Here is a 10,967-nt window from a genome sequence, read left to right on the forward strand (position 1 = left end):
TCCTGCTCCGGAGGGGCCTCCCGCCCTGGCAGCATGGCCCCGGTTCCTCCTGCCTGGCTGGCGCCCTGCCTTCGGGAGCCCTGCCTGCCCAGGGCTCCTTACCTGACGCAGGGCGCGGCCGTCAGCACCCAGCAGCCGCCGATGTAGATGCCCCCGCACGTGATTTTGCTGTCGTCCTTAATCGCCACCTGCCACGGGAAGTCCCCCTGGGAAGACACTGGGCATCACCGTGGGCCACCAGGCAGATACCCGGACAGTGGCCCCAGGACTCTGGCGTTGGGAGGCGCCAGCTCCAGGACCACATCAGCGCCGTGGATTTTCCCCGCTCGGACCCCTCCGGGCGGCTCGCGGCTCCCGCAGCCTTACCACTCGTGCCGGCTTCCCGCCCACCACGCGCTTCCTGCGGGCCTGCCTGCTGGTCTTCACCCCGCAGGAGAGCACGGGCAACAGCGACTTGATCCGTTTCCTTTCTTCGAGGAGGGAGGAGAGCGTGCTGTTACTGTTCTGAACCCCCACTGCCCGCCAGACCCTCAGGGGATCCAGGTGGGGAGCCCCTGCCAGCCAGGGCAGAGCAGGCCCGAGTGGCAAGGACTCATCTGGCCACTCAGCGGCACGGGTGACTGGGTTTACAATTCAAGCTCACTGGCTTTTTTTTGTTGTTGTTTGTTTTTTGAGAGGTTTTCGCTATAGGGTGCGTGCGCTCACCAGACAGACAGAGAGAGACAGGGAGACAGCAAGCAAGAAATCACCCCCCAGGGGGGATGGCCACGCCGCAATCCCTTCTCCTCCATTCTCCTCTCGGGATCTTGAGCACGCACGCACACGCACCCGGTGTGAGTTTTAAGCCACCGGGTCCGGGACACGAACTACGTGGGAGTCGGCTCCGTGGGAGTCCGGCGACACAGCCATTACGCCAACTGCTGGTCCCGCGGCTCACTGTTAACTAGATGCTCTGAGCCTGCCTGGAGGTGGCGAGAGGCACAAGAACCTGGCTAAGGGGCAAGCATTTCCAGCCTCGAGCAGCCCAGGGGCCCTGTCCAGGCATTGCTACAAGGCTCTTAGAGACCCTCAAGGAACACGCCTTCTCTAAAACAGCCATGCGGGAGCCTCGACGTCATACGTGCCAAAAGGAACCTGTGCCTCAGTTCCACGTTCCCAGACTCTGCACTCCCCTCGTGGGCGGCACGGCAGGCCCACTCTGAAAGCATGGGGTACCTGACAGCATGGGCTTTACCTTCTTACTCTCGTAGTCTTTACTTAAATTTTCATTTCCAATCATCAGAGGGTGTGTGCACTCGCCAGGGGACAGAGAGGGAGAGAGAAAAAGCAGCATCGCCCGGTGGGACCCCTTCCCACTTCGCCCGGATCTGAGCCATAAACACCCATCCAATGTGGTTTTCAAGCCGCCAGGGCTGGGGTTTGAACCACAGTCAGCCACGTGGGAGCAGGCTCCCTTAAGCCCTAGGCTATGGGGCTGACCCTCCATTTTTATCAGTACCTTCGAGAGGCGGTTTATCCAGAGTGCCTCTCGTGTCATTGCTGACCACATTAACCCGTGTGTCTGAGCTACGTGGAACATTCTACAGGGGGCCTCAGTTCTTCATCATGGGGGTCCCGGGTGGGGACGTGCAGGGAGCCTGGGCTGGCGGGTCAGCAACAGGTGGGGCCTTGTGGCCGAGGCCCGTGTGGCGCCCCCTGTCCAGGGCCCCAGGTGTGGTGCAGGCAGAGCCAGCTGACTGAGAAGCACCAGGTGGAGGGTCCCTGCTCTCTCTCCGTCTCACCATGTCCTGGCGAGGCTGTAACTTGCCTCTCAGCTCCAGGTGAGAAAGGGACATGCATGTCACGGGCAGCCGTCTGGGCTTAGCAAGGAGCAGGCCCGGAGGAGAGACGGTGTGGCTAAGTGTGGCAGAGGGGTGTCTGTGTGTCACCTGTCCCAAGATCTGGGTTAGGAGAGTATGACGGACAATCTTAAGTTTGTGCTTTGACCTTTAAGAGAAGAGGGACTGGGGCCAGCAGGTGACATGGTGCTGGACTAGCACATGGCTGACCGTAGTTTGAGTCCCGAGCCTGGTGGCTTGCTTTCTCACTTTCCCCTTCTCTCTGTCTCTCTCTGGTGAGTGCACGAGCCCTGTAGCAAACTAAGAAGCAGTAATCATGATAAATAAAATGTGAAAAGAGAAGAGGGACCTAGCCCACTGAGGTCTGGGGCAGCGTGGCAGTCTCTGAGCAGGAGGTTTGCAGAGCAGAAACGTAGAGGCCTGGTGGAACTCCCTTCTGATTGACATCCATAGCTCCGAACTCTAGATCTTTCGTTTGCTGCTTAAGTTTTAGAAGTTGTTAGTTTATTTTGGGGCCTGGCAATTGGAAGGGAGTCTTCCATGGACTTAATTTAAAAACCTGTCTTGGGGCCAGCAGGTGGCATGGTGGTTGAGGCACTGAACTTCCACATGGCTGACTGTGGTTCGAGTCCTAGACCTGGCAGCTGGCTTTCTCCCCCCTCCCCACTTCTGCCGCTCTCTGGTGAGTGTGCATGCCGTCTAGCAAATTTAAAGTAGTGATAACGAATAAAATTAAATAGATAATTCTTTAATTAAAAAGAAAACTCTAGAACAGGGCCCAGCCTGGTGGCAGTTGGCAGCAAACTGAACTGCAGGGCAGAAGCCACATGGCCAACCATGGCTTTGATTCTCTGGGCCAGCCTGAAAACACACTGGGCATGTGCACAGGCTCAGCCTGAGGACATGGAGGGCTGAGGAAACAGGACCGCAGTGAGAAGAGACTCTGTGAGGCATCTCCCTCCCTCTCTGCACGTGTACTCTCTATTGTGAGTAAAATACATAAACTTTAGGGCCAGCAGACAATGCAGGGGTCATGTCTCTGGACTTGCACATGGCTAACCGCTGTTCGAGTCCTGGACCTGGTGGGTTGAAACTCATGCCAGGTACGTGTGCATGTGTGCCCAAGATCCCAGCAGGAGATGGAGGAGGAGGGACTGCGGGGTGGCCATCCCCCTGGGGGGGTGATTTCTCACTTTCCCTCTCACTGTTTCTCTGTCTCTCCAGCAAGCACATGCATCCTAAGGCAAAAACCTCTTAAAAATAAAATATAAAAGGGACCAGCAGCTGGTGTAATGGCTATGTTGTACTCCCATGTAGTTGACCACTGTTCAAGTCCCAGACCCAGTGGCTTAAACTCATGCCGGGCACGCGTGCGTGCGTGCCCAATATCCTGAGAGGAGAATGGAGGAGAAGGGGTTGTGGCATGGCCATCCCCCCTGGGGGGGGATTTCTCACTTTCTGTCTCTCCGTCTCTCTCTGTCTTTCTGGCAAGTGCATGCGCCCTATAACAAAAAATTCTCCCCCCAAAAAACCAAAACAAACAAACTAAATAAATAAATAAACTTCAAAAAAAAAAAAAAAAACCCTCTTAAGTGACGGGTCAGCAGGTGGCATAGTGGTTAAGGCACTGGACTCCCACATGGCTGGCTGAGTGTGGTTTGAACCCCAGACCCAGTGGGTTGAAAATTATGCCAGGCACATGTGCATGCCTGCCCAAAATCCCAGGAGAAAGGAGAAGGGACTACAGTATGGCCATCCCCCGGGGGGTGATTTCTCACATACCCTATCTCTGTCTCTGGCGAACACATGCGCTATATGACAAAAAATATCCAAGCAGAAAACCCCGTCTGGAGCAGGGAGCCACTTCATTCCGAGTCGATGTTTGAGGTTCTGTTGCTCACCTCTGATTACACAGTTAATAAGTAACAAGTCAGGGCCTGACACACACGGGTCTGCCCTGAAAGCCCTACCCGCCCGTCTCCCCAAACTTTTTAAAGAGTTTTTGTTTGTTTATTTGCTTTTTGCTATAGGGTGCATGCTCTTGCTGCAAAGGCAGAGAGAGACAGAGAGGCAGAAAGTGAGAAATCACCCCCCAGGAAGGGTGTCCATGTCACAATCCCTTCTCCCCCATTTTCCTTTTGGGATTTTGGGCACACATGCACATGTGCCTGGTGTGAGTTTAAGCCTCCTGGTCCAGGACTTGAGCCATGGTCGCTGACATGAGAGTCCAGCAACATAACCACTAGCCATCTCCTGGTCCCCCCGGAATTTAAAACTTCATCAGATCTGCTCTTATACACACTGGCCAGGGTACAGACCTGCTGCCCTGGTTTAAACATTGCGAATGAACAGGCTAGTCCCAACATCTGTAACTTTTCTGTTTCAAAATGTTTGCCATGGGCCAGGCTTGGCATCGGGCTACCTTGGCCACACTGAGCTGACGCGTCTGGCCAGGTAGGACGGGGTGTGGGGGACTTGGTGCCCCTCTTCCTTCAGAATCAGTCCTGCGCTCACCTGCTTTCAGGGCAGTTCTCGGGATGGCTTGTGCTCGCCTCCCCCAAAGGGACAGGAAAAGGAGAAGAATAATGCCACTGGGATGGATACCGGCTGGCCGTTGCTGCCTCGTGACACGCCCACACACGCAGCACGCCCGGCGTGCGAGTGAGGACGCCACTCACCTGCGTCCATCCCGGGGCTCAGCAGCTCTGCTTCACCTGTGACGAGAAAGGAGGGTCCGGTGCTGAATGCCGTGTCCACAGTGAGCGGCATGCACTAAAACTTGGGCCAGCAGGTGGCGTGTGGTCAAGACGCTGGGGCCAGACCCAGTGACTGGAAAGGCACACTGGGCTTGCGTGTGCCCAAAGTCCCCAGAGAAGGGAGGAGAGGGGACTATGGTGTGGCCATCCCCTGGGGGCGATTTCTCACTCTCCCTCTCTCCGTCTCTCTCTGGCTAGTGCATGTGTCCTATGGCAAAAAAAAAAAAAAAATTGTGCTCACAAAGTAACCGCACGCACTGGATAAGGATGCACACAGATGGCCAGGAGTGGCATAGTGGTGACCATCTGGACCCACCCAGGGAAGGCCCCAGGTTTGGAACCCCGTTCCTCCTAGCATACACCCAGGTAGGTGAACCGCGGGCCAGTGATCTGCCCTGCTGGGCTGGCAGGGGGAGTGGGGGGGATGGCAGCGTGAAGACCCTGTCAGGGCTGCGCTCCTCCCATGCTGCGGAATAAATGAAGGAATAAACCTTCTTTTAAAAGAGAGATTTATGCTCTAGGGCACATGCACTCGCAGGAGAGACAGAGGGCGAGAAATCTGTCTTAATCTTTGAAAGCTGGCAGAAGCAGAAGAGCAGTGCCCCGGCCCGGGGTGCAGTCACACGGTGGGGACGGGTTTAGAGCTGGGCGGCCCTGAGCCAGGCAGCACCGCAGGCAATCCTGGGGCCGGGACCTGCAGCACTATGTGGCCTGGGGACTCAAGTCACTTGTGACGAAGGAAAAGGTGGCCCCAAGAGTGGGCGGATTTCGGGTTATCTAACTGATCTAAGGCGGTAAGAAAACACCTGTAATGAAAACACGCTGCTGTTTCCTCTTGGGAGCTGCTGTGGTTTCTGGGGCGAGGTTAAAGAAGGAGGAAGTTACTCCATGGGCGGAGGTGCCCAGAGGATCCACTGGGTGGGCTTGTCCAGAGGGAGGCGGAGCAGAGGGGCAGCTGCAGCTCAGGGGACTGTGTACCTGGCGCTGAGTGCCCAGTGCCCGCCCAGTGCCTGGCGCTAACTGAATACCCAGCACTAGCCGTGTGCCAGTGCTCCCGGGGCTGTTGCTGACACGTGGTCATGTCAGGCTCACGTAATTGGTTCACTAAAAAAGAAGACGATGAGATACCCCAAGATTTTAGTAAATTCTTACCTTGATCCTCGGGTGTTACGCCTGAAGAAAAACAAAAAACATAATATTTATCAGCATGAGGATGGTTTTTAATTGAGAGAAAGCTACACACCGTATCGATGTACAACGTCCCATGGGCCACTGAAACTGTCCAGTTCGATAACACACTTTCTTGTATAAAACTACGTTTACCTCGACGTTCGGGATGCTCAGCTCCTGGGAAAAACACAGGAAACTCGCTAGAGCGAAGAGACCATTTTCATTTGAGTAAAACAAATGAAATCGTTACTACTTCAGAAAGGCGAAACAAATCGCAGTAAAGCATACTAACTGCAAAAGATAAGCGCGAGCCATAGCATGTCCTCCTCCCGCATGAGTGTTTCAGCTACATTGAAAATCACGCTGACTTCACCACAGCAAAGAAATCACTGTGGCTTAAACTTTAGATACATCTGAACACATCAACAGCAAAATTTCTGTTCAGTAACACAATGTTTCCAATTATTATTACTATTTTTGTTTTTTAGGTTTTTGCCATAGGGTGTGTGTGCTCACCAGAGAGAGACAGATAAAGAACCCGAGAAATCGCCCCGGGGCCGGCCAGCCCCTTCTCCCCCACCCCCGTCAGGAGTTGGAGCTCGTGCACACGCCAGGCATGATCTCCAAGCCGCCATATGTGGGACTCGAACTGCGGTTGGCCATGTGGGAATCTGGTGCCTTAGCCACCACGCCAGCTGCTGGCCCCTTGAATTATTTCAATTCTATATTAATGAAAGGAGGGTTTACAGAATATGCAGTTAAATATAACCCAGATATGCCTTGGTTTAGCGGCTCTGACCCGCCATCTGAAGTGGAGGTCAGTGGATAGACACTAACATTTCTGTTTCGCTTCTTTGCTCTTGCCCCCTGGGCTGAGGGGAAAACCAGGGCCGACACTGAACTCCGACGGGCAGAGGGCATTCTGGAGAAGGGTGGGCTGAAGTAGCAATGGAAGCTGGCTGCATGGGTTTCTGATACAGACTGAAGAAACTGATGTGAAAATAAGCTTTATGTTGTAGTTACTTCTTTGTAGTAGAATTTTTTCCTAAGAAACTAACAATTTATATTTCTTTTAAAAATAATCTATTTATTAATTATTATTGTTATTATTATTTAATTTACCCAGTAGAGGTAGAGAAGGGGAGAAGTAAGAAAGCAAGCTGCTAGGTCTGGGACTCGAACCATGGTCAGCCATGTGGGAGTCCAGTGCCTTTAACCACCATACCACCTGCTGGCCCCAACATTTGTATTTCTTGATGTTAAACTTGAAAAGAATTTTAAATTGAGAAATGAGGAGGGGAAAGAAAAGGAGGGAGAGAAGACAAAATCCCAACTATTATGCTGAAGCTCAGAGATCGAACCATAGGCCTTCACTGGTAGAAGCCATGTTGCACTGTCTTGCCTGAGAAAGCATTCTTCACCGAAGATGGAGCTGAGCTTCATGACCATAAAACCACTTTTCCCCAACTGCTTAATACCCTAAAAGGAACGAAATGATTTGGGACCAGCAGATGGCATAACGGTTACGTCACTGGACTCCCACAGTCTACAGTGGTTCTAGTCTCATACCCTGTAGCTTAAAACTCACACCTGGTGTGTATGCGTGTGCCCAAAATCCCGAGAGGAGAATGGAGGAGGAGGGATTGCAGTGTGCCCATTCCCCTGTGGGGAGGGAGGTGATTTCATGTTTTCTGTCTCTCTGGTGAGCGTGCACACACACAATAGCAAAAATCTCTCTCGGGCGCGTGTGCATGCGTGCCCAAGATCCCGAGAGGAGAATGGAGGAGAAGGGATTGCGGCGTGACCATCCCCCCTGGGGGGTGATTTCTCGCTTTCTGTCTCTATGTCTCTCTCTGTCTGTCTGGCGAGCGCACGCGCCCTACAGTGAAAATCTCTCCAAAAAAAAAAAAAATCTCCCTTAACAAAAAAAAAAAAAAAAAAAGAAGAAAAGAAAAAGAAAGAGGGATGAAATGATTTGAAACCCTAAAAGTGTATTCTTTAATACCTGATAACCAAATCTTATAAATCCAGATCTTGGAACATCTCGTTTTTCCTCTTAGAAAAGAAAATCAAGAGGCTGGCAGGTGTGGTGGTGGTTAAGGGTGCCGGATTCCCACATGGCCGAGTGCAGTTTGAGCCCTGGACCTGGTGGCTGGCTTTCTCACTCTCCCTTTCTCCCTCCCTTTCTGTCTCTGTCTGGTCAAACTAAAAAATAAAAATAACAAATAGAATGAAATAAATAAATAATTCTTTTAAGAAAGACAATCAACAGCATGAGTAAGTTTGAGTGGGAAGGCGGGGAGGAAACTCAGAAAGGATGAACAGACTTGAGGACTTCACAGCAAACGCGCCACTCGAAGTATTTTGGATCTTGATCTGAACACCTTTACTTGAAAACATGTTTGAGACAGTTGCGAGAATGTGAGCATGACTGTCATTAAATGACGTTGGGATTACTGAGTTATACTAATGAGAGGATGATCTATACATGTATTATAAAAACACGATATAAGTATATGAAGCCTTTATGCACTGTAAGTATATACATGCACTATAAATATATATTAATACGCAGTGTTCACACTAGAGATGCATCTAGATAAAGTGACATGATGTCTAAAATTTGCCTTAAAATACTCCAACAACTAGCTGGGAGAGCGACGAGGGCTGGCAAGGCCCCGGGGATGTACAGGGCCCACTGCATGGGTCTGTCTCTGTGCCTGTGTTTGTGAGACGCTTGGAAGCGGAAAGTTCTGAAATCGCACCGCCTCCTGAGCGGGTGCAGGCGAGGAGGTAACCATCACACCGTCCTTCCGTGCCCTCAGCAGCATTCCTCCCACTACACGGAACTGCCAGGGGTCACAGCTGACCCGAGCCAGGTCTCAGGGCCCCAGCCCTCGGTCCCGGAGAAGTCGCGGCGCCCTGCTCACCTTGGCACCCCACCTCGTCATTCCCCGTGATGCAGTCCACCTCACCGTTGCACCTGTGCTCGCGCGGGATGCACACGCCCGACTTGCAGTGGAAGCCTGTGCGCTGGCACCCTGGGCAAACGCGATGGGAGACTGTGGCCCACCTCGAGCGACTGGGCGAGGCGGGTCTGCTGTGGGTCTGGAGAAGGACGGGGCAGGCCCGGCTGGCGGCTACCTTTACAGCACAGCTCATCACTTTGGTCCCCACAGTCGTCCACGCCGTCACAGGCCTTCTCCTGAGCGATGTGCTTCCCGTTCACACACGGATAGGACGCGTTCGCTCGAGACTCTGAAGGAGGAGTGAATTGGTGGAAGTCACGTGTGGAATTGAGGCAGGAGATCCCTACCACGTCTCAGGGATAACGGGGCGATTAAAGTCGGACCTCAAAAGCAATGGGGCGGGGTGTACTGGCGTTCCGACGAGCAGGAAACCAGTGCTAGCTGGTTCTTTCTGAAAGGCGGTACTTCTGGCGGCAGTCGTGCTGGCCCAGACGGGAACGGGAGCCCCACCCGCTGCCCGGGTTCTGAGCCTTGCCTAGGGCTCCTGCCTCAGCCCTGCCCACTTCCAGGCCTGCCACGAGGGCGCCTCTCCCACCCAGAGGGGCTTCCACTCAGCACTGGGAGCAGAAGGCTGTGCTGGCCGTTGACACCCCAGTATGGCTAAATTGTCCCCATGTCAGGCTGGAGGGGCCAAGAGGCAGTGGCAGGTCGGCCGGTGGCACGGTGGCAACGATGCTCTGTGACGTGGGACCCATGCATGCGGGCCTCTGAGCCCTGTCCCAATGCCTCCCTGCCATGCGGGTGGCCAAGGCCGCCGATGTGATGTGCCGGCTCTGGCGGGCTCCGGCAGGAACAGGCAAATGCACTTTCTGCCAAAGTGCTGGGGCTGGCCCGGAGCACGGCAGTAAGGCTGGCCGGAACCTGGGTCCCCAGGCGAGCCAGGTTTGCGTCCCAGCCCGTGGCCCACAGGAACATGTCCAGGAGCCTCGCCCAGGGAGAACGGGTGAGGAGAGGAGGTGGAGGCCCGGTCCTGCTGGGGGGGTTTCGCTCTGCCCCCCAGTGCGGCATAACGGAAGGACAAGGAGGGGTGTCTGGGAAGGGAAGGGCCAGTGCAGTCACTTAGCCCTGTGGAACAGTGTGGGCCGACCCTTCCAGGGGCACACTGAGGCCCCTTCTCGCTCCTGAGGAACTTGGTTTTCCATAGCAGCCGCCATCCCCACGAAGGGAAGTGGGGCCTGCGTCCTGCCGGCACAAGTGCCAGACAGCAACGCTGGAGGGGCAGAGGTGGACAGGGAGCAGCACCTGCTTAGGCTCAGAGACCACACGTCTGTTCAGCGCGGCATGGCGGGAGTAAGTGGCCTGGAAGGGGGCTGCAGGCGACACGTCACCCACCTGCACCTGCACCTGCACCTGCACCTGCACTGCCTGTGTAGCACACCACGCCGGCCAGGCCCTGGTAGCCCGTCGCTGCTCTCCTAGTAAAAGCACACTCGGCCAGGCTGGTCTCCAGGCCGCGGCAGTGCACGTGCAGACACTGAGTGGAGTTGATGTGGAGATGCTCCGGAGACTGGAACCGGCCGTGGGTGCTGTGAGCACCTCTGTGGAAGGAGCAGCGAGCGGTGAGCACCTCGGACCCCTGCGGAGGGAGCGGGAGCAGCGAGCAGGGAGCAGCGAGCACCTCAGACCTCTGCTAAAGGAGCAGCGAGCGGCAAACAGGGAGCGGCGAGCACCTTGGAGGCCCAGCCTCAGTGCAGCAGGTGGGGGGGGGCAGCGCCATCCTCGCCTTTCTGCATGTGGGTCAGAGTGGGCGCGAGGTCATTCTCTGAGCCTCGGCATTTTCACCAACAAAAGGGGATGTGAAGAAGGCCAGCAGGTGGCATGCTGGTTAAGGTGCTAATGCCACATTTGAGTCCTGAACTTGGCAGCTTGAAAATTGCGCTGGGCATGTGTGAGTGCAGGGTTAAAATCCCGAGAGGGGAATGAAGGGGAGGGGTTGCTATGTGGCTGTCACTCCTTCCTCTTCCTCGCTTTCCCTCTCTCTCTCTCTCTAGTAAGCACACACATCCTGTAGGGGAAAAAAGAATAAAGCGCTTGATGGGGTAAGGACAAAGACATTTCCCTATTTTCAAAGAAGGTAAGGACTCCCTAAGGCAAGCACTGGTATAAATTCACACTCACTAAAGGAATGCAGTTCGATGTAGTCTGCAGACCAAGTTCAGAGGGGGAGTGGGGGG

General features: G+C 54.3%; 1 protein-coding gene across 1 annotated transcript in view; it reads right to left on the reverse strand.

Annotated features, from left to right (window-relative positions):
• The window catches only part of CFI (complement factor I), a 28,454-nt gene that overhangs the window by 6,241 nt on the left and 11,246 nt on the right, over positions 1–10,967 (reverse strand). Inside the window, exons 6-12 of the mRNA XM_014593147.2 lie at positions 10,126–10,331; positions 8,909–9,022; positions 8,695–8,805; positions 5,918–5,941; positions 5,747–5,767; positions 4,517–4,552; positions 367–470 (exon numbers count right to left, since the gene is read on the reverse strand). Coding sequence (XP_014448633.1) covers positions 367–470; positions 4,517–4,552; positions 5,747–5,767; positions 5,918–5,941; positions 8,695–8,805; positions 8,909–9,022; positions 10,126–10,331 — 616 coding nt within the window. The remainder of the gene's footprint in view (positions 1–366; positions 471–4,516; positions 4,553–5,746; positions 5,768–5,917; positions 5,942–8,694; positions 8,806–8,908; positions 9,023–10,125; positions 10,332–10,967) is intronic.

This window comes from Tupaia chinensis, unplaced genomic scaffold, assembly GCF_000334495.1.
Source record: "Tupaia chinensis unplaced genomic scaffold, TupChi_1.0 Scaffold139767_1, whole genome shotgun sequence".
Lineage (NCBI taxonomy): Eukaryota > Metazoa > Chordata > Mammalia > Scandentia > Tupaiidae > Tupaia > Tupaia belangeri.